At 37.3% G+C, this 26,089-nt stretch overlaps 1 protein-coding gene across 1 annotated transcript in view; it reads left to right on the top strand.

The window, feature by feature from the left end:
- zgc:153169 (uncharacterized protein LOC767799 homolog) overlaps positions 1-14,849 on the top strand; it is a 50,511-nt gene extending 35,662 nt beyond the window's left edge. The window contains exons 7-10 of the mRNA XM_039738596.1: positions 4,364-4,379; positions 9,808-9,875; positions 10,776-10,880; positions 13,340-14,849. Coding sequence (XP_039594530.1) covers positions 4,364-4,379; positions 9,808-9,875; positions 10,776-10,880; positions 13,340-13,435 — 285 coding nt within the window. The 3' untranslated portion in view covers positions 13,436-14,849. The remainder of the gene's footprint in view (positions 1-4,363; positions 4,380-9,807; positions 9,876-10,775; positions 10,881-13,339) is intronic.
- The last annotated feature ends 11,240 nt before the right edge of the window (positions 14,850-26,089 follow it).

The raw sequence follows: 26,089 nt of genomic DNA on the forward strand, positions 1-26,089 counted from the left end.
CAATGTCTTTTTAGATGGTGTTTGCCATAGAAAGGTGTTACATAAAATAAAAACTGTTTGTTTATGCTCTTTTAGTGTGGGCAGTACCCATACTGCAAGTTCTTCTTTCTCAGGAAGATGAACCCAGGTCCTGCCATCTGTTAAAAAAAAAAAAACTGCTGAAGCTAATATAGCCAAACGAGTACTTCTGACTGAGTGACTATTTGTGCTTTTGACAGGAAATGCTCATCTTGTAGTAAACTATAGTCTCTTGAACTACTGCTATATATACAATTAGATATTACAAAGAGGTTCATTTTTAGTCATGTAATACTGAGTTTTTCAATGTATTTTTCAATTTGTATATAGGGATCGGCTTGAAAATATTTCAAATATAGAGCCCCGAATGGCCTAACACTACTTCTGGTTGGTTTGCTATTAAAGCTATGGCATTGCTTAATATAAGTTAAATTAATGGATTAACCTCTGCAGCTATAGCACTGGTTTTTTTTTGGTTTTTTTTTAACACAACTGTAATTTAATAAAGGCAATATGCTATATGGAACTGAAAGTTTGTTTAGCACTACATAAGTTTCCTGGTTACTATGGTCATTTCAATGGAGCTGGCGTAGATCAGGGCAGCCACGGTTCTTTGATTGCTTCTTATGCATCTGTTGTTTTTGTCTGTTAACTTTGCCTTTTGTAATAAAATGAGGATTACTGTCACACGAGATCAGCTCCTATCTATTGGGATTGGACTTCATTCATTCTCAACCAATTAGGAACATTTACATATGGATTTAATAGTTATGAACCATCCAACTGCAAACACTGACTCCCAGCCATGTAACTCGCACCTGAAGGGGGAAATGCGCAGGGTCTCTCATGCCATTAAGGAACCGTGCATTTCAAGTGCCTCTTCCTGGTCTAGTTTTATCTAACGTCAGTTCATTGAGAAACAAAATAGACTGACTTAATCTTGTTCTCACAACAAGTAAGGTTTATTTTCTCACTTCAGCGTATTGCTTTGCAGGGACATGGCTTAAGGTATCAATTCCCAACTCTGCATTATAGCTGCCAGGGTTACTTCTTTACAGAGTAGACAGAGATGCTGATTATTGTAACAAGTTAAAAGGTGGTGGAGTCTACTTCTATATTAATAAAAATTGGTGCAGTGTTGCTTCCATGTTATCTAAGCTCTGCTCCATCAATCTGGAACTATTTACTGTTAACTGTAAGTCATTCTATTCACCTAGAGAATTTTCCTCAATAATTCTTGTTGGAGTTTACATCCCTTCTGAGGCAAATGTGAATGAAATGCAGCAGCAGTTGTCAGAATACATCATTAGTTTGGAGAATGGTCATACAAACTCCTCAATTTTTGTGATGGGTGACGTTAATAACGCAAACGTCACCATTGAGCTTCCCAGATACAAACAGCTAGTTACTGTAAATGCCCCACCAGTGACAGAAATACTTTAGATCACTGGTGCTGCTCTATAAAGGACATATACCGGGCTTTACTTCCCCCGATGCTGGTTAATTCTCTCCATGTTATGCCACAGTTGTTCCCCACTTAAAAGCAAAGGCTAAAATTAGCTAAACCAGTAAGAAAATCCGTACGTTTATGGATTTATGAGTCAGTTAAGTCATTACAAAATTGTTTGGACTGGACTGATTGGGGTGTTTTTAAAAATGCTTGTGAAAATGTTCATGAACTGACTGACACTGTTACATTACAAAAGCCTCACACCTCTTCTTCCTTACCTATTGATGAATATGATGACTGGAAGTGGTTTCCAATACGAAACTGCAAAAAATAAGATGGTCCTGATTCTGTCTCACGTTCAGTGATCAAACATTGTGCAGCTCGCTCCTCACTTCATAGACATCTTTAATCAGTCTCTTGCAGAGTGTACCATGCCAGATTGCTTTACATCTGTTATTTTTCCTATTCCCAAAAATGATAAAATAAGCTGCCTCAATGATTACAAGCCTATTGCTCTTACATCACTTCTAATGAAGATATTTTATTGGCCTGTTCTAACCCATCTAAAGTCTGTTATTGCTACTGATCTTGACCTTCTTCAGTTTGCATAGTGAGTGAATAGATTTGTGGACGATGCCTTCACTTTGTGCTAGAGCATCTGGATTGTAAAGGAACTTGTGTCAGAATACTGTTTGTAGACTTCAGTTCAGCTTTTAACACCCTTGTCCCTGAACTGTTGTTAGCTAAACTTCTACAGACTAAACTGAATCATTCCATCTGTAAATGGATTTACAGTTTTCTGATAAACTAGTAGCAATAGGTTTGTCTGGGCGCCTAACTCTGAGACCGCATATTCAAACAGGTGCCCCTAAAGGCTGTGTACTCTCCACATGCTACTTTATTCCCTGTATACCAATGTCTGTTGGCTCGCTGATAGTTCAGTAAAAATAATTAAGCTCACTGATGACACCACCATTATTTGACTAACTGCTAGTGGTAATGAAACAGCTTACAAAAAAGAGGTATCTCATCTTGTGTCTTGGTGTGCTATCAATAATCTGGTCCTCAATACCACTAAGATAGTGGAAATAGTCATTGATTTTTGGATACAACAGTTACAACCTCTCCCACTAGAAATTAATTCTGCAGTCAGTATGGTGGAATCCTTCACATTTTTGGGCACAACTATCACAAACATTCTCAGCTGGGACATTAACACCACTTCCATCACAAAGAAAACTCCACAGCAATTGTACTTTTAACTCCAACTAAAGAAATTAAAATAATTCTCAGCCAATCTTAGTTTAGTTTTACAAACCCGTAATTAAAAATGTGATCACATTCTCAATTGTTGTTTGGTTTGATTCTGCAACGGCTCACTCCAAAGATAACTTACAGCTGCTGTTGTGAGGTAGGCTGAGAAAATAATTAGCTATGCTCTTCCATCCTGTATACACAATATGTCACTAACCATGTCAAAAGAATCATAATGGAGTCGTCTCATCCAGCTCACAAGTTGTTCCAAAAACTCCCCTCTGGCAGATGGTTCAGGTGATTTAAAACTAAAAGAAACAGACACTTAAACAGTTTCTTCCACAAAGCCATAGCCTTCTCAAACCAATCATTTTTGCTGTCTTCCTTGCATATTCATGTGTTCTGTCATATACTGTATGATGGTGTGTGTGTGTGTTATGATGGTGTGTGTGTGTGTGTGTGTGTGTGTACACACTCTACACACTTTCACTTGTACATCATCATTTGCTCATCTCATTTATATTTATACTATTTTGCAACTTTGTATAAAGTTTTTTTTTTTAAACTTATGTTACTTATGTTATTTGTTTGTGATGTTGTGTTATTTTATAAGCAGCTCTGAAACTACCAAGTCAAAATTCCTGTACATTAAGTACTGGCAAATAAAAGTGATTCTAATTTGTGTTTGCACAATATAGCATATTAAAACATTTTGTAAAATTTGATCTGCCATTAAAATGCTAATGGAAATGAATTTCTCAAAAATATCAGAGTAGCTTTTCATTTACAATATGTCTGATGTACTTAAAAAAGAATAGAGCAAATTCTGCCTGTATGAATGCCATTAAATTATTGTGTCAATTAATATTCTTAAACAAGTCTCTTAAGCACCCGCTTTTTGTTTCATATAAGTGAAACATTACATTAATATCACAAAAATATTATATGTCAAGTTCAGTCACAATTCCTACTACTTTTTTTCTAGAAGACAGAATTACATCACTTAGTATGATGTCATAGAAGAAGCTGCTGAACCTACTCTGATACAGATCTGATTAAGAGTTAATTTTAAGTGGATTCATTTTCATGTTATACAATTAATATATACTATCTTGGATACTGGTTTATGTCAGGTATAATCTTTAAAATTTACAATTCCCTTACCATATGCTAAAATTACTATAACATTTTAACTAAATTATTTAATATGGAGTTCTGTGAATCCCAGAAACTGTGACACCAATTATACATACAATGGCATATAAAATAATTTCTGCAATTTTAAATATAATAATAATTTCATAATTCAGCATCTTCTGGTCTTTTATTTTGTGCCACAATGCTTAATTATGTAATTTATTTTAATATGACTAGAAGAGTGCTCCACAATGAACTATTGTCCTTGCTCATGTGTTCTTTGTGGTGTTACTGGTGTTTTGCCTGGAATTGTTTCCTGCTTTGCATCCAGTTCAGGCAGGGTAGTCTCCAAGATTCGATGATTCTGTAATAAAATAAATGGTATTAGAAAATATAGGGATATTTTCTCAAAGTTTCCTATACTGTTATAGTGTTTGTTACCTGTATCTGTTACCATATAGTTAAGGAGAAATTTTTATATGATTCATTTTGTGTTCTTTGCAGGTTGGTGCTGCTGCAGGTATGTCTAAGAAAAATTATTTTTTGTTATTAATGTGATAGACTATTTTATTATCATGATTCAGTGAGGTGTATATCACTGGGTCTCTGATGTTAAATTTAAGTGTAAAGATCATGCACCTAAAAAACTATGATTAAAAACAAGGTATAAGTTCTTAACCATTAAGAATTTTATTAAAAATAAGTAAGCAGACAATTAGCTAACTGCATTGACAAACAAATGGGGCATATTGCCCAGACACGACCAAGAGTAGGATATTGCTGAGTGGTTGTACTCAGAGGGCATAGGTAACATAAAAGGAGATGGCTGCCGATTGTGATTTGCAGCAGTAAACGGGTTTCTACTTAGATTGTGAATTGGCAGCTGCGTTGGCAAGGAGGAAAGACTCTGGAACTTATTGCGGAGAGTCAAGACTGTCACTAATCTATTCAGTTGAATTATTGAAATATCTTATTGTACAAAAGTTGTATGGAGTGGCAAAGTTTTAGACAGTCATTAGCAATGTTGTACTGAATATTCTATTTGTATTTCACCTTGTTAAATGGACAAATTCAAAATTAAGATAAAACAATGTTCAGAGCCACTAACCAAGTTCTGTTTGACTGCATTGCTTAAGGCTGATTTAATTCAAAGTAAAAGCATCTGTTAAATGGGCTTATAGCAACACTTTTGGTTAAACTCCAAAAAATATTGTTCTCTGTTGCTTATCACCATCTATGACTTAACTGATTCCACTCTTTGGTCCTGGTTCACTAATAAAGCTCTCCAGATCCAGTCTCTGTCTGAAAAAGTAAACTCTCTGAGGTTGTAGACTGGTTTTGGATGGTGATATTGCATTATTTTCATACGTTGCCGATCAGTAAATAGGAATCATGGGTAAATGTTTAAAGGTAATCATTGTACTTCGGTTTAATTTGGTTTTTGCGATTATAAGACTCAGTTTATTTCAGAAACCTTAATCTAATTTATAATTTATTATTCATGGAGCTGCATGATAAGTTTATGGTTATCTGTTCATTATCAGCTTAAACTACTGTTTAGAATGTTGGATTAAGTAGACAGCTTCTCTTGCCAATGTTCATTGTAAGAAAAGAAGAGAATTTTACTTGGTTAATTAAATATCAGTTTGGCCTTTGGCAAAGCCGTTAATTAATGTTTGGTAAGGCTTCCACTTTTCCTTACATTTGTCTGCAGGAGGGTCTCTGGTTGTTAGACTTATATCCAGGAAACTGAAGCACATTCATTTTAAGAAATGGAATATAATTTATTGAAAAACACAAGGATTATAGAAACATAATAACTGTTTATACTGTATATTGACATACACTGTGTGCACAATTATTAGGCAAGTGAGTATTTTGACCATATCATCATTTTTATGCGTATATTCCAACTCCAAGCTGTATTAACTTGAATGCTTATTGGATTTAAGCACGTCAGGTGATGTGTATTTGTGTAATGAGGGAGGGTGTGGCCTAAGGAGATCAACACCCTATATCAAGGTGTGCAGAATTATTAGGCAGCTAGTTTACCTCAGGCAAAATGGGCCAAAAAAGAGATTTAACTGACTCTGAAAAGTCAAAAATTGTAAAAAGTCTTTCAGAGGGATGCAGCACTTTTGGAATTGCTAAGATATTGGTGTGTGATCACAGAACCATCAAACATTTTTTTGCAAATAGTCAACAGGGTCGCAAGAAACGTGTTGAGAACAAAAGACGCAAATTAGCTGCCAAAGATTTGAGAAGAATCAAACGTGAAGCTACCAGGAACCCATTATCCTCCAGTACTTTCATATTCCAGAGCTGCAACCTACCTGGAGTGCCCAGAAGTACAAGGTGTTCAGTGCTCAAAGACATGGCCAAGGTAAGGAGGGCTGAAACCCAACCACCACTGAACAAGAAACATAAGTTGAAACGTCAAAACTGGGCCAAGAAATATCTGAAGACAGATTTTTTTCAAAGGTTTTATGGACCGATGAGATGAGAGTGACTCTTGATGGACCTGTGGATCAGTAATGGGCACAGAGCTCCACTCCAACGTGGAGGTGGGGTACTGGTATGAGCTGGTATTTTTAAAGATGAGCTAGTTGGACCTTTTTGCATTGAAGATGAACTCAAAATCAACTCCCAAACCTACTGCCAGTTTTTCGAAGACACTTTCTTCAAACAGTGATACAGGAAAAGACCATGATTTTTATGCAGGCCAATGCTCCATCACTTGCATCGAAGTTCTCCACTGCGTGGCCAGCCAGTAAAGGCCTTAAAGATGAAGGAATAATGACATGGCCCCCTTTCCTCATCTGACCTAAACCCTATCGAGAACTTGTGGGCACTTCTTAAACGCTAGATTTACGGGGGAGAAAAACAATACACCTCTCTGAAGAGTGTCTGGGAGGCTGTAGTCACTGCTCCACAAAAAGCTGATCGTCAACAGATCAAGAAACTGACAGACTCCATGAATGGAAAGGCTTATGACTGTTATTGGAAAGAAGGGTGGCTATATTGGTCATTGATTGATTGATTTATTTTTTTTGAAATGTCAGAGATGTTTATTTGTAAATTTTGAGGTGTTTGTTTATTATTCTCACTATAACAGATGAAAATAAACAAGTAAGATGGGAAAATTTTCATTTTTCCTTTAGTTGCATAATAAATCTGCACACTAATAGTTGCCTAATAATTGTGCGCACATATGTATTCCCCTGATGATGTTCACACACATTTCCGTTGTGCAACATTCAGGTTTCAGGTTTATTAACATTTTGGATTGACTGATAGCACTGTGTTTGTTCCATATTAAAATTAATCCTCAAAAATACAACTTGCCTAATAATTCTGCACTCCCTGTAGAAGACAATGCAAAACAGACCAATAAACATATAACACAGAATGAACTAGCAGCTTAGTATCTATTTAGAGTCCTAATAGAGATAACCACTTTTTTGATACCAAGTAATTAAGAATGATGTCCACTGTTGTGTGGAGTTGTTACTTTTGTTATTCCAGGTTCAACTGAAGGACTTTTCCTGTGCTGCAGTGCGCCCTTTCTCTTGCTCCTTTGTTTTTTGTGCTCTTCTGCAACTTCTTTTTCAGTCTTCTCAGACAGAGTTCAGTCACTGGCTAGTTTGGGATAGTGGATCTTTGAGCTAGTTCAAGGGGTCCAGCTGCAGGGCTGTATGGAGAGCAGCTTCCAGGTCAAAAAAAATTTGTGAGCTCCTTGCTCCACAGAGATTGGATGGCTTCTCACCACCAAAAAGCTCAGTAGCTTTCAGTTCACTAACAGAACAAATTGTCAACATTCAGTTCCTCAAAAGAGAGTGCATTGTCTGCTTTTTGGCTTCCCAAAGAGAAGAGTTCCTCAGCCATCAGTCCCCCAGAGAGAAAGAAGAAGTGAATGCAGCCAGTTTTAATGGAATATGTCATCTCTGATGATTGGATTAAAGTTCCTTAGAGTTACAAATTCTGAGTCTGCAAATAGGCTCATTATGTTGTCGATCTCAAATATGCAAGTTTATTTTGCGGTTGCAAGCCTAAAATGAATGTCCATTTGGTTGCCTTTTTGTATGAAGCAGCCTCAGCAATGCTATCAGGTCAACGCTGATTTACACTTTTGCTATCAGCTTAAGTATAGGTCCTGCCCAGAGTGTTAGCAGCAGTTCAACAATTCATTCTGGAATGCAGGTGGAGGTGCAAGTATCTTTCTGAATGCTTGTTAAATCTGTCACATGCAGTACTCGAATGTTCCCCTCAACATTTTGAAATTGTCATACTGCTATTTTGCATTAAACCCTTCCATATCTTGTTCCCACCAGTTGTCGTTCATCTCTCGTATCCTCAGGTTTCTCTGTACAGACATTCCTACTCAAACCACCTTTAAGCACTGCCAAATTCTCAAACATCCAGTAATATAAACAATTCAAAGTCTGCGTATCGGCAATAATCATATAGCTGGTTTACATTTCTGTCTATCGGATTGCTTCAGCCTGATTAGTTTTTATTAATTTTGTAGGTTCAGGATAGATACCATTGCATAGTCATATTAGATTTAGAAATTTAATTGGAACCATCAAACAAAAATATTTAATATGATCCATAGGTAATAACTGAGTCACTTTTAACTGTTTTCTGAATGTAGCCTAAGTGGCCTGGAACATATAGGATAAAATGCAGCCGAAATGGACCTTTCAACTCATTTTAATTATTGAGACTTTTTTGTAGCATCACTCCGGGACTTTGGGCTAGTTGTCCCTTTGATCCCCATAGATGATGCCTACGCATTTGGAATGCAAACTCTACATGCCGCCTATTTGCACTCCTGGCCATAAGCAACACAACATTACAAATAGCTTCCAAAGTACAAAAAAACATTTTCAATACCCCAATATCATGGCGGTTATGAGGTTCTAAGCAGTATAATATTAAAATTGTATTAAATTGTTAAAAACTGACTTTGTTCCAAAGAATATAATTCCAGTTGTATATTAACATTATATAATATCTGGCCACATTTGGTTATGAGAGAACTGCAGCCTATTTCATTCTTTATTCTCATTCCAGCCGAGCATTTTCAGAAATATCAGATAATACTCTACAAAATCTTGGAACATCCTCTTCTAGGCAGTGACCTCACATGCACTTTTAACTGCTCAGTTTGTACATCATTTTACTACTTTATACATATCATCTAAGCATGTGCTTAAATATATCATGCAGTCCTCTCATTTCCCAAATTAAATAGCCTATTTTTGACTGATTTTCCAGTATAATAACTGTATGCAGTAATACTGAAATAAAATGAGTTAGAATAGGTCTGTTAATATAAATTCATAGATTTTACTTTCTCCTATCTTATTCAGTTTTTTTTATCCTGTTTTGAATAAAAAGCTGTTCTACTTAATACTGTACTGATGTTAGTCAGACATTAGCTTGTATTGAAATGCTAAAGATAACACCATTAGTACCAGCCAGTGCAATTACCTCTTTTATTTACATATTTTAAGACGATAATAAATTGCTGAACATTTAAGAACTTCTTGTGAAATTGTCCTATTAATAGTATAAATTAGCAATATGTTTAAGTCTTGTCTCCAACTGAGTAGATTAAGTCTAAAAATTGCTGAATATACATTATAAAGGACTGCTTATCTTTTGATTCTGCTAACCTCACCTTACAAGAAAATCCATTGCTTCTATTTTAAAGGAACATTATTACTGTAAATAATATAAATCTATAAACTACAGTGCAAAAGTGTTTTATCACCCTTTGGTGTAATATCAATTGGCTCTTACATATTTAATTTGTCTAAGTGTTTTTTTCCAGGGATGCGCTGGTATTTTTAAACTTGTGCGGAAACCTTTGTAGCATAGTTACAGCATTTCTGCAATCTATGGGTATTTCACTTTTCTTTTTTTTTTTTACTTTTTACTAGCAACTGGCGATGGAGACAAGATAATGTGTTTTTGTCCAAGCTTTCATGTTGTTCATCTGATGAAGCAGGTAATTTCATTGTATTTCGTTGTTTTCAACCATGGTCCTGTAAAAAATGCGTAGAAAGGAAATAACTTCCTTATTTAGTAGAGAAAAGCCAAGCAAAATGCAAGCTTTCGAGGCAACTCAGGCCCCTCTTGCCTGAAGAAGTACTTATTTAGTAGTCATTCCCTATTGTTAGAGACATAAATCACTGGTGTATATTTCCAAATTCAGAGATTAAACCATCTGGAAATAAAGTATTTGTCTGAATTGTGTGTTTTACACCAGCCATCCAGAGTGCTTAGATCTTCTGGTCAGTTGTCTCTTGTTGTCCCTCGTACCAAGTGTAAAACTAAGGGGGACAGGGCATTTGCAGCTGCTGCTCCTCACCTGTGGAACTCTTTACCTCATCACATAAAGGAGTCGTCTACAATTGAACTGTTCAAAACAAGATTAAAGACTCATTTCTATTTACTTGCATTCCATGACCTTCAGTAATACTAATGGTTTCCTCTTTGTGATTATATAACATCTATTTATTATGTATTTTATTTTATGTTCATATATTTTATTTCTATTTATGTTATTTGTTTGTTTTCTTTTATTCTGTTATTGTAAAGCACTTTGGCCTCAGCATTCCTATGTTGTTAAAAATGGGCTATATAAATAAATTGACATTAACATTGACAAAGTCAGTGGCCACTAGGATACATACTTCAGAACCAGGACTTAAAACCTCTTTCTTTCTCCCCCTATTTTGGGGTCACACTATCTCCATTTTGCTATACTGGCTCACCATATCTCAGCCTCTTTCTACAAAGCACTTTAAGAAAATGGCTGTCATCAGGCTTTGTCAGCATTGGGAAAAGTGTAATATCCATAATAAAAGTAATTTTTTTATAACAAACCTATTTATTTTTCTTTAAGGGGTTATGTCCTGCTGATGCCTGCCAGGCTGTGTTAAATGATATTCAAGAAAGAATTGGAACTAAGGATATGTTTGAAATTGGATTAATTGCAATGAATATTAAGGTACTGCATGCACACTATGTAACTGATGTGGTGGTTCAGAAGTATTGCTTTCACCTTATGATGCTTAGGTCTTATTTGATTCTTCACTAGGGTGCCATGTTTAATATATAGGAAAACCCCAGATTTTCCCAGAATAAATCCATATGAGGAAAATGAAAATGTAAATTACACAAATTCCTGGTGCTTAATACGCTTCTATGTAGGTGGCTTTAAAAAACAGACTACCTAAAGTGTTCTTTGAACTCTACCAGCTGCTGGAAAATATTGTACCCTGCATTTACAATCTGTCATCCGCAAAGGAATTTACCCTGATCAAACTAGCTTTACTTGGATCTGACAAGGAGTAGTTAACACACGTTTTTTCCCTTATATTATCGATGTAACTACAACTTCACAGTTGTAGACTGGCCTTTTCTCACAAGATGCAGTGAAGCATTTTGACCATGGGAATTTGGCCTTTGTATGGCAATTTCTAGGTTTAGGAAGGAATGAATTAAAAGGACAAAGACTCTTTATGTATTCCCTTTAGCCATTATATTCACCAATTCCAATATCTCCCAACCATTTCACATTTATAAGGGTGCCAGGTCAGGCTGTCCTTTCTAGTACCCCTCCTATTTTTTATTGTTTCACTTGAGTGTATAGCTTTTTGCCTTTGTAAATTGTATTTTTATCTCCCTTATTTATGTACAGAATGCCCCCAAAAAATCTCTATGTATTCTTATGACATCCTGACTTTTCTTGGTAATGATCTCTCCCACATCCTTAATTTGATTTGTTACTGTGAATCCGTGTCTAGTTATAAAATGAATTGTTCCATATTTGCACATCTCCCCTAAAGTGAACTTTGCCAGCAGTGTGATGTAGTGGTTAAGGCTTTGGACTTCAAACCCTGAGGTTGTGGGTTCAGCTCCTGCTACTGACACTATGTGACCCTAAGAAGTCATTTGACCTGCGTGTGCTGCAATTGTAAAACCAAAATAAATGTAACCATTTGTATCATCAATGTTATAAGTTGCCTTAGATAAAGGAGTCTGCCAAATAAGTAAATGTTAAATATCCTCCTCCCACCTTCCATTCCATTGACAAATCCATCTAGATATCTTGGTATAGACATTTCCGTATTAGTTTGGGACATTGTTCTCCCCTACTACCAGTAAGAGTGTAACATAATTTATTTTTTCTTGATCTCCCCCTCACCCTATCTTTCCATTCTCATTTAACTATGTATTACAATGAAAAAATTTCAGATATTGAAAACTGTCCTTAATGGTTTTAGAATTATACCATTGGGCTTGCACCCTCAATGTGTTCTGTAGTTGGATTGCTCCTGATGTAAACCGGCCATTGGGTTAGCTGAAGACTCCCAATCAAACTTAGGTTTATTTATGTCTGTTCCCTTTCAGTTCATCCTTTCACCTTTTTGTAGTGACACTTTTATACCACTGTTTTGCATATTGAGGCCTTTGGAATTGGTGAAGCCTTTGTCTCATTTCTACCCCTGGACTTGTTTTTGTATTAGCAATCTTGGAGATATCTCTGGGCTCTAGAAATTCCAGTCAGTCAGATGCAAGTCTCCAGCTCTTACTACTTCTTCTTCTACCTTTACCTCTAGTTGAGGTCAGCTCTTAAGATCTGTGGTGATTTGTTGTCTTCTTCTCTTCCTTCACAGCCTCCTTTATTTAAATCTCTTGTTCCCTCCTAAAAGTTAGAAAGCCAGCTTGCTGTATTCTGTATTACATTAAATACATTATAGTTTATATATACTATATATAATGTTAACATTTGGCAAAAAGATTGGCCATACATAAATACTTTTTATTTCCAGATTAATTGGTCTTTGATCAAAGTTGACAAACTATACTATTTATCTCTGTCTGTATGGAGCTATGTGACTGGTCATCTAGGTTTTTTTGACATTTATCTGCAATTCTTTGCCATTATTTCACTAGGGATTGTGTGGGTTATTTTCCAGGTGCTTCACATTCTAAAGATGTGTTAGGTGAAATTGGTAACATTAAATTTTCCTTATATGATTGAGTGGGCAGTGTGGTGTGGTGGTTAAGACTTTGGTCTTCAAATCCTGAGGTTGTGTGTTCAAGTCCCGCTACTGAGACTGTGTTGTGACATTGAGCAAGTCACTTGATCTGCCTGTGCTCTAGTTGGAAAATCCAAAGAAATGTAATTAAGTGTATCATAATGTTGTAATTTGCCTTGGATAAAGGCATCAGCCAAATAGGTAAATGTAGAAAATGTAAATAAGTGGGCATCTTTTGGAGATGTTGGGTCCTGCCATATGCCTGAAGGGTTTATCCAATGCAACTCTAAACTGTATGAGCAGGTTTGATAATGAATTGATGGGAGACAAAGATGCTGACAAGGAGATAGAGATTAACAAAGGCTTGCTATTTGTTCAATTCCTCATAAAGCTGACCTTTTGTTTTTACCTTTTTATACAGGGTGATGTTGGAGCAGCTTCTTCAGTTGAATTTCCTTACACTTTCTGGCATAATGGAAGAGAAGATGTTCAGCTTCATACCCAGTTACCAATTTAGAATCTAACCAGTTCTTTACATTAGACAAGATCATCTTTGCAAACGGTTTGCAAAAATACTAGAAAAGCAATGAGAATTTGGGTAACGGATAACAATAACCACTGATACCAAGATAAACGAAGAAGGTACTGCCAAGATATCTGACCCATACTGGTAACTTGATGTAAAAAGTTACAGAGCATGATGTGTTTATTGTAACATTTGAGTTCTAAGAGGAGATACACAATATGAGCAACTTCTTCCTGGGGTTACAGAAAACTCCTCAAGAGACTGCTATGGACTGATTCTGAAATAAGTGTATAAGGAAAAAAATTTGGGGAACCATTTCATATAGAAAAATAAAGCACTGTACTACAGTATATAAAAACACAATTTATCTCTCACACACACAAAGGATATGCAGCACTGTCACCAGTTTGGTAGTCATTATGAGCCTCTCTTAAATAACTTTTTCAAATGGTGCACATTGCAGCATTTATTTATACATTTGAGTATGGAATCAGAGTACAAGGTATTGTGCTGTGGTAAAGAATTTACTTGAACCATCTACCTGTAAACAGCTCTTATCTTAAAAAAACATCAGCAAAGAGAAATTCTGAGCACCCCCCGCATTTGACATTTCAAGTTGATTAAACATGATGAAGAAGAAGAGGATTTAAACATTGTCTGCTTGCCACAAGCAATACAAGTTCTAGTCACTTCTTAGGCCTGATTTATTTTATTGTATGTTTTATAGGAGACAGTGATTTTCCATCATAAAGTGTACATTTTGTACTGTTGTGTAAAGAAGACTCCTCCATACCAATACAATTATTTCTAGCTTTGTGAATGTCATTTCATCCTTTCTGCGGTGGCCTAGCACTCTGCCTGGGGTTTGTTTCCTGCCTAGCACCCTGCGTTGGCTGGGATTGGCTCCAGCAGACCCCCGTGACCCTGTAGTTAGGATATAGCGGGTTGGATATTGGATGGATGGATTTCATCCTTTACAATTTGTTATTTGCATTTTTGATTCTTGGGATAATAATATTTCTAACTACAAAACAACAATGATATTTCAAGTAGAATATTAGTCACTATTATTAGTATTCATAATAATCAAGACTTTTTACACAAAAATGTTTACAGTGAGCACCATTAAAAAGTTGTTTGCAATCTCTTGTCAGGTTTGTCCTAAACTACAATGTTTTTGTGTTCTCTTTATTGCATTTACCCCATATTTTTGACACCTATTACACACCCAACTTATCTGAAAGTGTCTCTCTCTCTCTCTCTCTCTCTCAATTGCCTTTCCCAGTTTATTTATTTCTCCTACAAAGGTCTTTTTTTGGGGAATTTTTTTTTTTTGTCTCCTCGGGGAGTCGAGGCTGTGGGGCTGTCAAAAATCAAGGTCTGTTAAAGCCCGTTGAAACATTTCTTGTGTGATTTTGGGCTGTACAAGAAGTAAATTGTTGTTGTTTATAACACCTTTGTTGTACATGGTAGTGATTAGTGTGGAATCTGTCTTATAAAATAATCATTGATTACATTCACTGCAGAGCTGCCTGTGGAGATTAGAACATTCAGAAGATGAATAATGAACCACAAATTACACCAGGAGCACAGGGAGCAATGTTGCAAATATTCTCACTCTCCACTATTCATATATTCCTGGAGGACAATTTGGAAAGGCCTAATGTGAAAGTGGTCAGGTTTAATGTCCCTTGTATGATATAACCCATTCTGCTAGGCTGTATTGGCATGTCAGGTGTGTTAAGACAGCAAATTTAACAGGGATGAAGAAATCCAGATTCATCAAAGCCCCACTTACAATCCAAAGTAAGCGTCCAAACTCTTTGTTCCAGGACCAGCCTCTAATCTGATAACAAAAGTGTAATTTAGAGTTGAACTTGTAGCGGTGCTACATGATTAATGTCGTTGTAAATGTATTTTGTCCTGAGTCCTGTCTTTCATCGTGTTGGCCTGTTTACATGGTCTGTGTATGTAAATATGCTCCCCTGGAAACAAAAGTGGAAGAATAACACTGTGGAACCGTGGTCCCTCATGATAATTGGTCCTGTCAATCTCACCTGCATCTGGTCATTTGCTATTTAAAGAGAACGACAGAAAGAAAAGAAAACAGCCCATTCTACTAGACCGCCAATTCACTACAGAGTCGGGGAAAAAGCACAGATTCAAAACTATTCGCCCCTTTGTCTACCTGCCACTTTCAACACCTGACAACAACATCTTTACACCGCAAAACCCCGGCGTTCTGGATTACGCCACTTTCCGAGGATAAGCACGGTGAGATTGTTTTCTTGTTGTTTGGGAAGAGGAGCAAGCCATCATTTTTATCTGTGTACTTTCCGAAGGACAATTTTTCCACCTGAACCAGGTCCACAAGCATTATCCATTTTCTGTTAAATCTTCTGGACTTTTATATGCGTTTTCGTGCTTTCTGTGTGTCTTATTGAGTTTGTGTTCAGTGTGGGGTCAAGGGAAGGTTTGTATTGTATATTAACTTTGTGCTGCACTTTTTATTATTACTTTCTGCCGGACACTTTTGGAGTTGAATTTTATGTTGGGGTTGGTTGAGGTGTGATATATATGTTATGGCCAAAACCCGAAATCAGCCAAAGCTGGAAGTGTCTGGCCAAATTGGGAAATTGCCAATTTTGCTCTAAATTGACCAGCCAATGTCCGATCTTTTCCTTGATTTTGGGATTTGGCCAGCCAGTTTGTGAAATAGCATGGGGCAATTGGCCAGAGTCGGAAGGAAAAAGGCATGAGCAGCAGTTTGTGGCGCCCTTAGTAGTGCAATTGCATCGAGTGTAGCCTTGGCGGCTCTTGTTCAGAAGGTGGAAGCCACTTGGTTGTTTCACAATAATTAAGATTAGGTATATAAGTAGGTTTCAAATTTCTGTTATCATTTTAGCCCTAAAATAGTGACTTAACATCAGGGACCTATTTTATTGACCTTAAGATTAGTGTTTGGGCGAGTGGAAGGCCGTCTGAAATGGCGTCCACTTTCTGAACAAGACCCACGGACAGTCTTATATCAGCACATCAAATTTTGGCCAGGGAGTTCTTGCCACTTCGCGAAATGGCTGGCCAAAGTAGCAAATACACTGGTCATTTCTAGTAATTCGGACTTTGGCCACACCTCTCGGCCAAAATGCAAAATGGCCAGCCAATTCAGAAACTGGCCGAACTTAGGTTTTGGCCGTAACATATATATTGTTTGGAGTTTGTTCATTTCCTTTTTATCAATATATGCTCATTTTATTACTTTACCTACTGTTTGTTTTTTTGGCTTATTTTTGAACTTCGATTGGGAAAGTTTATTTGGAAGAGGTACAGCTTGTTAGGTCTAATGTCCTCAGCTTGCCAGGCCACGGGTCTTGGTTGTGTAGCTGCTGGTTAGGGAGAGTGAATCAGCCGTTACACACTGACATCCTTGCAGGGGTGCCACTGTAGACTCTATCACGTCAGAAGGTGCCAAGTAGACAACAAAGAGCTATAATTCAACAAATGACAGCTGTAATGGTCAAAATAACATGCCTGTGAGCAGCCCTGGTTTTGTAACTGGAAGTGACTTTAATCAAGTCTTGAGAGATTACGCATTTCTTCAAAAACTAACCTTTCTGGGCCCTCTCTTGGGGGAATTTTGTGGTAACTCCCATTGGGGTTCTGCCTTCACTCTCCAAAATGTCCTCTTGCACTCTCTGAAACCAAAAAGTTGATGAGCCACTCGTTGTCTGGGGAGCTGAAAACTGACAATCTCTTCTCTTTGTGGACCTGAAAGCTGAAATCCCTTTACCAAGCCATGCTGTGCCAGTTAACCAGGCCAGCAGATTGAGAAGACTGAGAAGCAGGCATTAGTTAAAGAAGGGAATTTCAGCATTTAAACTCTTGTGCAGAAAAGGGTAGAGGTTGGCCTTCACAATTTGCGGATTTACACCTTGTAGATCTGCCTATTCAGGGGCTTGTCGTTGATAATAACATGCACATGACAAAAGAGACCAGTATTTCTCCATTTAGCTTGTTACTATTTACACCATTGTGTATTTATCATGCACTATTGAGTTTAATTTAATTTTAAGATATTTTGTTAAAGCATACATAGATTTTCTTGTTTTATTATTTTTGTTTTTACTCTGTAGCACTTTGAGATTTCTAAAATATGAAGTGCAATATAAATAAAATTTATTATTATTATTATTGTTAATTAAAGTGAAGAAAAAAAAGTGAAGGACTGAGAATTACTTAGCCATTTTAGCCTTCAAATCATTTGGATGATATCCTTAGAAAGGGGAAGAAAATCTAGGATATGAGAATTACCTGACATAGCAGAGTTAAAGCACTAACAAGCCATAAATTATTGGCAAGAATTGCTTTCTAATTAAGCAACTGGGTTATAACAAAAACCTGCAGCCACTGCGGCCCTCCAGAACTGTGATTGAGGGCCCCTGACTTAAGTTCTGTTTTAGTTCTTAGTGCTGCATTTGACACAGTGCATCATGATACTCTTTTTGCGTAGACTCAAGCATGAATTAAACATTATTAGAGGTACTCTTGTATGTTTTAAATCATACCCTAAGGACTGACAGGAATTTGTTGCCAATGGGTGGGGTCTGACCTATTTTGTTTCCTGGGGCCTCATGCATAATGCCGTGCAAAGAATTGACAATATAACATGGCATACGAACAAAAGCGGAAATGTGCATACGCACAAAAAAATCCAGATGCATAAATATGTGTGTTCGCCAAGTTTCACGTTCCTCCGCTACATAAATCCCGGTCAGTGTGAAAAGTAACGCATGTGTACGTGCCTGCTGTCCTGCCCCGTCTCCTCCCAGAATTTAGCCTCTTTGAATATACAAATCAATATAAATAGTCCTTAAGCTCAACATTCTGTGAGAAGACAATGGCAAAAGCACGGGGGTAAATAGAAGAAATTCAGTGAATATCAAGTGGAGGCAAGGAAAAACATACTATTTGTTGGTTTAAACAGTGGTATAAACAACAAAAGGAAGTTGATCGAGTGACATAGAATGTCAGAGAAACTCGAAAGCTGAAGTTCACAAAGACGCACAGTACCCGAAATAAAAAAGAAGTTGTCAAATATCAAAGTCGCCGTGAAAAGGCGAGTCGTAGCCTACCAGCTGAGTGTCATATGAAAGCTTATTAAGGTACAGAGAAAAAAAATAGGCACACAGTGGAGAAAAAAGCATGAAATGTCAACTTTAATCTTGAAATTTCCACTTTAATCACGTAGTTTATTTTGTCATTAAAGCAGAACATCATAAACTTCATCTTAAAATCGTTTAATTTACTAGTTTCTGAAATACCATCGTAACTTAAGTAGCACGTTAAATGCTTTGTTTTGTATTTTATCTTCTATGTGTGTGAATCACTATGTGCTTCTTAAACAGGCTTTCTCTTCCTCCGGCAGGACACAGAATCCATTACATTCGTGTAATTACAACTCTCTGAATAATTAAAATACTGAGATGTACAGTATACTTGATTTCATTTTCATGATGATAGGATTTAAAGCATGTTATTAAACATGGGAACACGGTGGTGCAGTGATTGTTCATGTCTCACGCAAGATGCTTGTTGCGCTGTGCGCGACCTTCAATGAAATGTGTTATTGCACCAGTGCTGTCTCTTTCATACGTACTAACCTCCAATTCCTGTCCTCCTATTTCTTTGTCCAACTAACCAATCGCCACACAATCAGCTCTGTAACAGGCGTTAAGCCATCTGCAAGCTTAGAACACCGATTATTCAAAACTTTGAAGGAACATTGAAATGTCTTCGTACTACATGTTTAATTATTCTTTTCATCTATCCTTCCAGTTTTGCGTCAGCCCCAGCAAGAATACAGCGTGAGGCAGGAACTCGCTCGCATTGTGGCACCGTGTCCTCCCATGTTTAATTATTAACAATATAGATTATTTAAATGAAGTTAAAGTTTTATCTATATAATTCATCTTAAAAATGATATTGTCATCATATGTAAATACACGCGTTATAAAGTGGCTCAGGTTGTGCAATATTATAACTGTATCACAAGTTTACAGTGAGGTAATTGTACTTATAAGTACAAACAGTTCTACAAGGAGCACTTGATGGACTGATTGAGTGCGTTTATAGTTCTTGGGATGAAACTGTTTCTGAACCACGAGGAAAGGCTCTGAAGTGTCTGCCGTATGAAAGCAGTTCAATAGACAGCAAGTTTAGGTTTTTTTACATCATGATTTGAACGTGGAAACGTTTGTACGCAACATTTTTGTGCGTACGCACCGTTTATACATGAGATGCCTGGTGTCCCTCAGGGATCTGTTCTTGGCCCCCTGCTCTTTTTTATTTATATGCTTCCTCTTGGTGCCATCATTAGACGCCATGGTCTACAGTTGCACTCTTATGCTAAGAACACATGAAGCTGGTATAAAACACTAATTGTCTGAAAATTTTCTGTGGACATTTTTTTTTTCATTAAAAAAATCCCAGTTTTTGTTACATCTCTATCTGCACAGGTAAAAAATCTCTTAGGCCAAAATGTTGGCTAAATGTGCGGAGATGCTGTTTTCAATTGGTGGCAATAGGCAGCAAGCATCTAAACAGCAGAGAATGAACTTGAATTATATGTACTGTAAGTTGAGACCGAAAGATGACATTCTGCACAACACACTCTGACAAGATTGCTTTGAATTCAGCTAAAGCCTTGTCCATCCCAAGAACCAGACTTTAGCTGGCAGTTTGGATGATTCTCTTCCAAGTGGTTGGGCTTTGAAAGTGCCTGTTGAAGATGCTAAAGAGGCCTTAAAGCTGAACTGTGCCTGTCCTCCTCGATTAAATGACATTTCATCCCTAATGCCTCCCTTGCCTTAATGGGTTTCATCAGAGCTTCTCTGCATACTGAGGCAATGAAATATTCAAAAAGGGAAATTCTTAATTCTGGTGTAGCGGCTAAATATTGTGCGATTACAGCGTATTTTATATGCATATTTTGGTCCCTTTAGAGGTTTTATTATCAGGATTCTGCCTCTGGAGTCTAATTTGAGTTTTGATTTGTTTTGAAGAAGTTTTACTTTGTGTTGTCTACATGACACATAGAGGGTGTATCACGTGATTGTTTCGGTAACGTCAAGGAACTTGTAGTATAAAAATGTTATGGTATTAGATTATTTGTCAGTGCATAAACTACATCTTTAAAATCTTTTGTATGGATAGCTGTATTTCTAGGCCCTTGCTTTTAAAAAATTGACTTTCCTCCAAAGCAAAATAAAGTTAGACTTCCAAAAAGAAGCTAGAAAGCAGGCCAGAAGTGAATCTTATCTACCCAACAGAAGCAAACTTGACTTCAGCCAGGCCTCAAGGCCACCTTCTGGCTTCAGCTGGAGGAGGCGCAAAAATGAGGAGCAGGCCAAGCAACTTTAAAAATCTACAAAATCTAAAACAAAAGACCCACTTTTCTTTGTGTGATTTTAGTTCTTTAACAATAGCACATAATAATGTGAGGAGTCCCTCGCGACTCAGTGATGACCTCTTTATTTTTTTAAATGTACTCTATATTTGGCAGCGGTATGGTTGAATTTTCGCACAGTCACATTTGTCTGTCCTCCATTCCTGTGAATAGTACAAGGCCATTAGCACATGCGCCCATGGAATCAAGGGAAGTTTTTATCAAGAAGGTCATTCATACTGACAAATGCAGGCTTATTATCTGTCCGCAAATGTGAACAAACTTGTGGCCCCCCCTCCATGAAAAAAAGAAGAATCCACAATTTGAAACTGACAAAAGTAATTGGCACCTGTCATTGTTTATGCTGTAGTTAACAAAAAACAGGCTTTGCTTTAGTGTTTTGATTCAGCAGAATATTTCAAATAATTTCACAAGGGAAATAGGCATGGACAAAAATGACGAGACCCTTAACCTAATTTTTTGTTGCACAACCTTTATAGGCACTCACTGCAAACAAGCGATTCCTGCAGCTCTCTGTCAGACTTCTGCACCTGTCCACTGATTGTTTGGCCTGTTTCTGTTTTTTTCCATTGATGTTCAATAGGATTCAAGTCAGGGCTCATAGAAGGTGTGGCAGGAACCGGAACCCTTACCCAGCCAGGGCGCCCAGAGCATGGAAGGACCGGAGGAGAGAGTATTTTCAGGATTTTTCAATTTTTCTGACAGAGGGCACCCCTCTTGGTTTCCAGCAGGGCCACGAGTTATGAGCATGGGAGCTCAATCCTTATTTGGCCACACTTCTGTCAAGCCCCGAATTTGTGGCTGGAAGAAGCTCATTGGGCACCTGGAGTAGTCCAGGTGCCCTATAAAAAGGGGCCAGCTCCCACCATTCTTAGGCCTGAGTCGGGAGGAAGAAGGACTGGCGTCAAGAAGGAACTGTATTGGGCAGTGAGCCTTGTGCCTTAGTGTGTGGTGATTTGTAAACTTTATTGTAAATAAACGGGTGTAATGTGGCAAACCTGTCTTCTGCCTGTCTGTGTCCGGGTTGGCTTTCACAAAGTCCACTTCAGAATAGTCCAATGTTGTGTTCTTAGCCATTCTTGGGTGCTTTTAGCTGTGTGTTTTGGGTCTTTATCCTGTTGGAAGATCTATGACCTACGACTGAGACACAGCTTTCTGACATTTGATAGTTTGTATCAATCCAGAATGTCTGAATAGTCTTGAGAACAAGGCACCTCATACCAGACACAGCAAAGCAGCCCCAAAGCGTATCCAATCCAAACCATGTTTCACAGCAGGTATGGTGTTCATTTCTTTGAAAGCTTCATTTTTTTCGTCTGTGGACGTGGAGCTGATGGGACTTGCCAAAAAGCACCAGTTTGTCTCATCTGTCTCAAGTACATTCTCCCAGATGTATTATGGCTTGCCAATATCCATTTTAACAAATTCCAGTCTGGCTTTTTTATGTTTTGTTTCAACAGAGGAGGCCTATTGGGTCTTTTTCGATTGATCTCACTGTCATTCAAAAAGTGACAGATGGTGTGGAGTTCAGCTTGTATTTCTTTGGAAGTTGTCCTTGGCTTTTTGTGTACCATTCTCACTATCCTTCTGACCATTGTGAAGTCAGTTTTCCTCCTGCAGCCAAGTCCAGGGAGGTTGTCCCAAGGACCTTAAACTATTTTATATTTTCAACTGTTGTCATTGAAACATCAAGCTGCTTGGAGATGGTCTGATAGCCTTTGCATTTAACATGCTTGATTATAATTTTCTTTTTGTTCTCCTCAGACAAATCTCTCTTTTGCTTTCTCTGGTCCATGTTCAGCATGGGACACACAATGATACCAAACAGCAGGGTGACTACTCTTCTCCATTTAAATTTGTTGAATGACTGATTGAGCAATTGGAGACATATGTGATACTAATTAAAGAAAACAGCTAGCTTGAAAATTCACTCTGCATGTGCATCATACAGACCAATTTCACTTCTGAATAACGACGTTAAAATACTCTCTAAAATCATAGCTAGAAGGATGGAGAAAGTGCTCCCCTCAGTAATATCACAAGACCAAACTGGATTTATTAGGGGCCGACACTTATCTTCAAATCTTCGACGCCTGTTTAATGTAATATACTCACCAACTAAATCAAACACCCCAGAAATATTATTATCATTGGATGCAGAAAAAGCATTCGACATGATTGAATGGAAATACCTTTTTACTATTTTGGAGAAGTTTGGGTTTGGCCCGAACATTTGTGCATGGATTAAATTACTGTATACTAACCCAGAAGCTTCAGTTTGCATCAATAACATTTGCTCAGACTACTTTAAACTAAAACGTAGCACAAGACAAGGATGCCCTTTGTCACCACTGCTGTTTGCAATTGCCATTGAACCACTGGCAATACATTGTCGAAATACTGATCAGATAAAGGGGATTAGCAGAGAAGGACTGGAACAGAAAATCTCATTATATGCAGATGACATGGTACTGTATATATCGGACCCAGAAAATTCTGTGCCTGCAGTCTTAGCAGCACTCACAGAATTTCAAAAGCTCTCTGGTCTCAGAATTAATCTGAATAAAAGTGTACTCTTTCCAGTGAACTCTCAAGCGTATAATACTAGATTAGACACCCTTCCTTTTATCATTGCAGAACAGTTTAAATACCTCGGGGTAAACATCACAAGTAAACATAAAGCTCTTTATCAACAAAATTTCGCGTCTGCATGGAAAAAATTAAACAAGACTTGCATAGATGGTCAACCCTTCATCTCACACTAGCTGGAAGAATTAACACTGTTAAGATGAATATTCTTCCTAAGCTCCTTTTTATTTCAAAACATACCAATATACATTAATAAATCATTCTTTAAGCAATTAGATTCAACAATAACCTCATTTATTTGGAATTCTAAACATCCACGCATCAAAAGAGCGACCCTACAAAGACAAAAGGCAGAAGGCGGCATGGCTCTACCTAACTTCCAGTTTTATTACTGGGCGCAAATATACAGTCGATAAGAACCTGGACACAAATAGAAGAACATACACAGGCATGGACGCAATAGAAGTAAAATCCTGCAGTACTTCTTTGTATTCCTTGCTCTGTGCTCCAATAAACACACGTTATCGGCAATACACTAATAACCCAATTGTGCTCCACTCACTTAGAATCTGGAACCAATGTAGAAAGCATTTTAAGACGGAGAAGCTTCTTTCTGTGGCACCCTGCAAAAGAACCACCTCTTTCAACCTTCACAAACATATGCAGTTTTAATATCTGGAAAAATTTGGAATTAACTTGCTTAGAGATCTTTATATAGACAACGCCTTTGCATCCTATGAACAATTACATTCCAAATTTAACATTCCAGCTACAAATTTCTTTCACTATCTTCAAATCAGGAACTTTGTTAAACAGAACCTTCCAGATTTTCCTCATCTTGCACCCTCATCCACGCTGGAAAAGTATTGCTCAATTTCAAGGAGTTAGACTCCATCTCTACAATATATAAAATCATTTTACAATCCCTTCCTTTCAAAGATCCAAGAGGACACTGGGAAAATGACCTCTCAATTAATATATCAGAAAAGGAGTGGAAAGTAGCAATGCAGAGAATTCACTCGAGCTCCATATGCAAAGCATACAATTATACAACTCAAAATTATATATCGAGCACATCTGTCTCGACTAAAACTCTCCAAAATGTTTCCAGGGCATGATCCAACCTGCGAACGTTGCAACCAAGCCCCAGCCTCACTAGGTCACATGTTCTGGGCCTGCACCAAATTAACATTATTCTGGACAAAAATTTTAATTACCTCTCAGACAGCCTTGGACTCACAATCCCTCCTAACCCATTAACAGACTGTGTTTGGGGTTCTTCCAGAGGGGCTTAAAGTGGAGAAAGACAAACAAATTGTGATTGCATTCACTACACTGTTGGCACGCAGACTTATTCTGATAAACTGGAAGAACCCAAACTCTCCTCTTTTAAGTCAGTGGGAAACTGATGTGTTATATTATTTAAAATTGGAAAAAATCAAATACTCAGTTAGAGGATCTGTGCAGACTTTTTTCAAAACATGGCAGGATCTAATCAGTAATATTTTGAAATGAGTTTATAAAGCACAGAGAATTTGTTGATTTAGGTATTTTTACAAGCCTTAAATTTTACACCGTTTGGCTTGCTCTCTCTCTCAGGGGTGGGGATCGATCTGTTCTTAGTATAATTCTTTTTTTTTAAAACGTGATTGCTATGTATGGATTGTAATAAAATTAATAAATAAAAAAAAAAAAAAGAAAGAAAAGTCACTCTAATGCAGCTATTTAGGATCTTTTCTAGGGGTACCAACAAATGTGTCCAGGCCATTTTGGATTCTCGTTGTAGAATAAGCAATACTTGATCTCTTTTCACGCTTGCTTTGCTTTACTTGATGTCATATCAAAGGCATGCAGGTATACTGGGACAGTTAATTTACATTTAATCACCTTTCAGGAGGCATACAACACTTTTTCAATGGGCAGTAAGGGTACCAATACATCTGCCCACGTCTGCATAAACTGTATATATTGTAATCAACATATGATGATTGTCCTGTAGTTCCAGATGTGCAATTTTTTTAAATAACAGATGCCTATATTTTCATTATTATTTTGCCCAAGCAAAAAAAGATAAACTGAAATACAGGACACTTGCATAAACAATTGGCATCAAAGCATCTTCTCTTCCTGAGTTGTACCAGTAATCAGTCACCTTTAAACAGTCCAGGAAACGGCTGTGATGCTTCTGACCATGTTGATTACTTTATTGCTTGAAAAATGGATGTGCATAAACAGATTAAAAACTGAGCAAAGTCAACCATCATATGGACAGCCAGCCAATCAAATGTGTGTAATATCACGTGTCAAACCCCCCACGTGGACTTTTTAAATAAATATGGCTTATCTGAAGGACAAAAGGGGAAAAGAAACAGCGCCAATTAAAAAGGACGTCAGAATAAGGCACTGAGAGACGTGCGACCATTTCATTTGATAATCTGCAAAGCATCTTATGAATAATATCAATTGCTAAGTCAAAAGCCACTCCAGGACAACTTCCAATCCTTGATATTCTTCATAAGCTTTTTTCTAAACACTATATATGTTGTTAGATTTAAGTGCAGCATTTGATACCATTGACCATTCTATTTTAC

The sequence above is a fragment of the Polypterus senegalus genome, chromosome 16, assembly GCF_016835505.1.
Source record: "Polypterus senegalus isolate Bchr_013 chromosome 16, ASM1683550v1, whole genome shotgun sequence".
Taxonomy (NCBI): Eukaryota; Metazoa; Chordata; class Cladistia; order Polypteriformes; family Polypteridae; genus Polypterus; species Polypterus senegalus.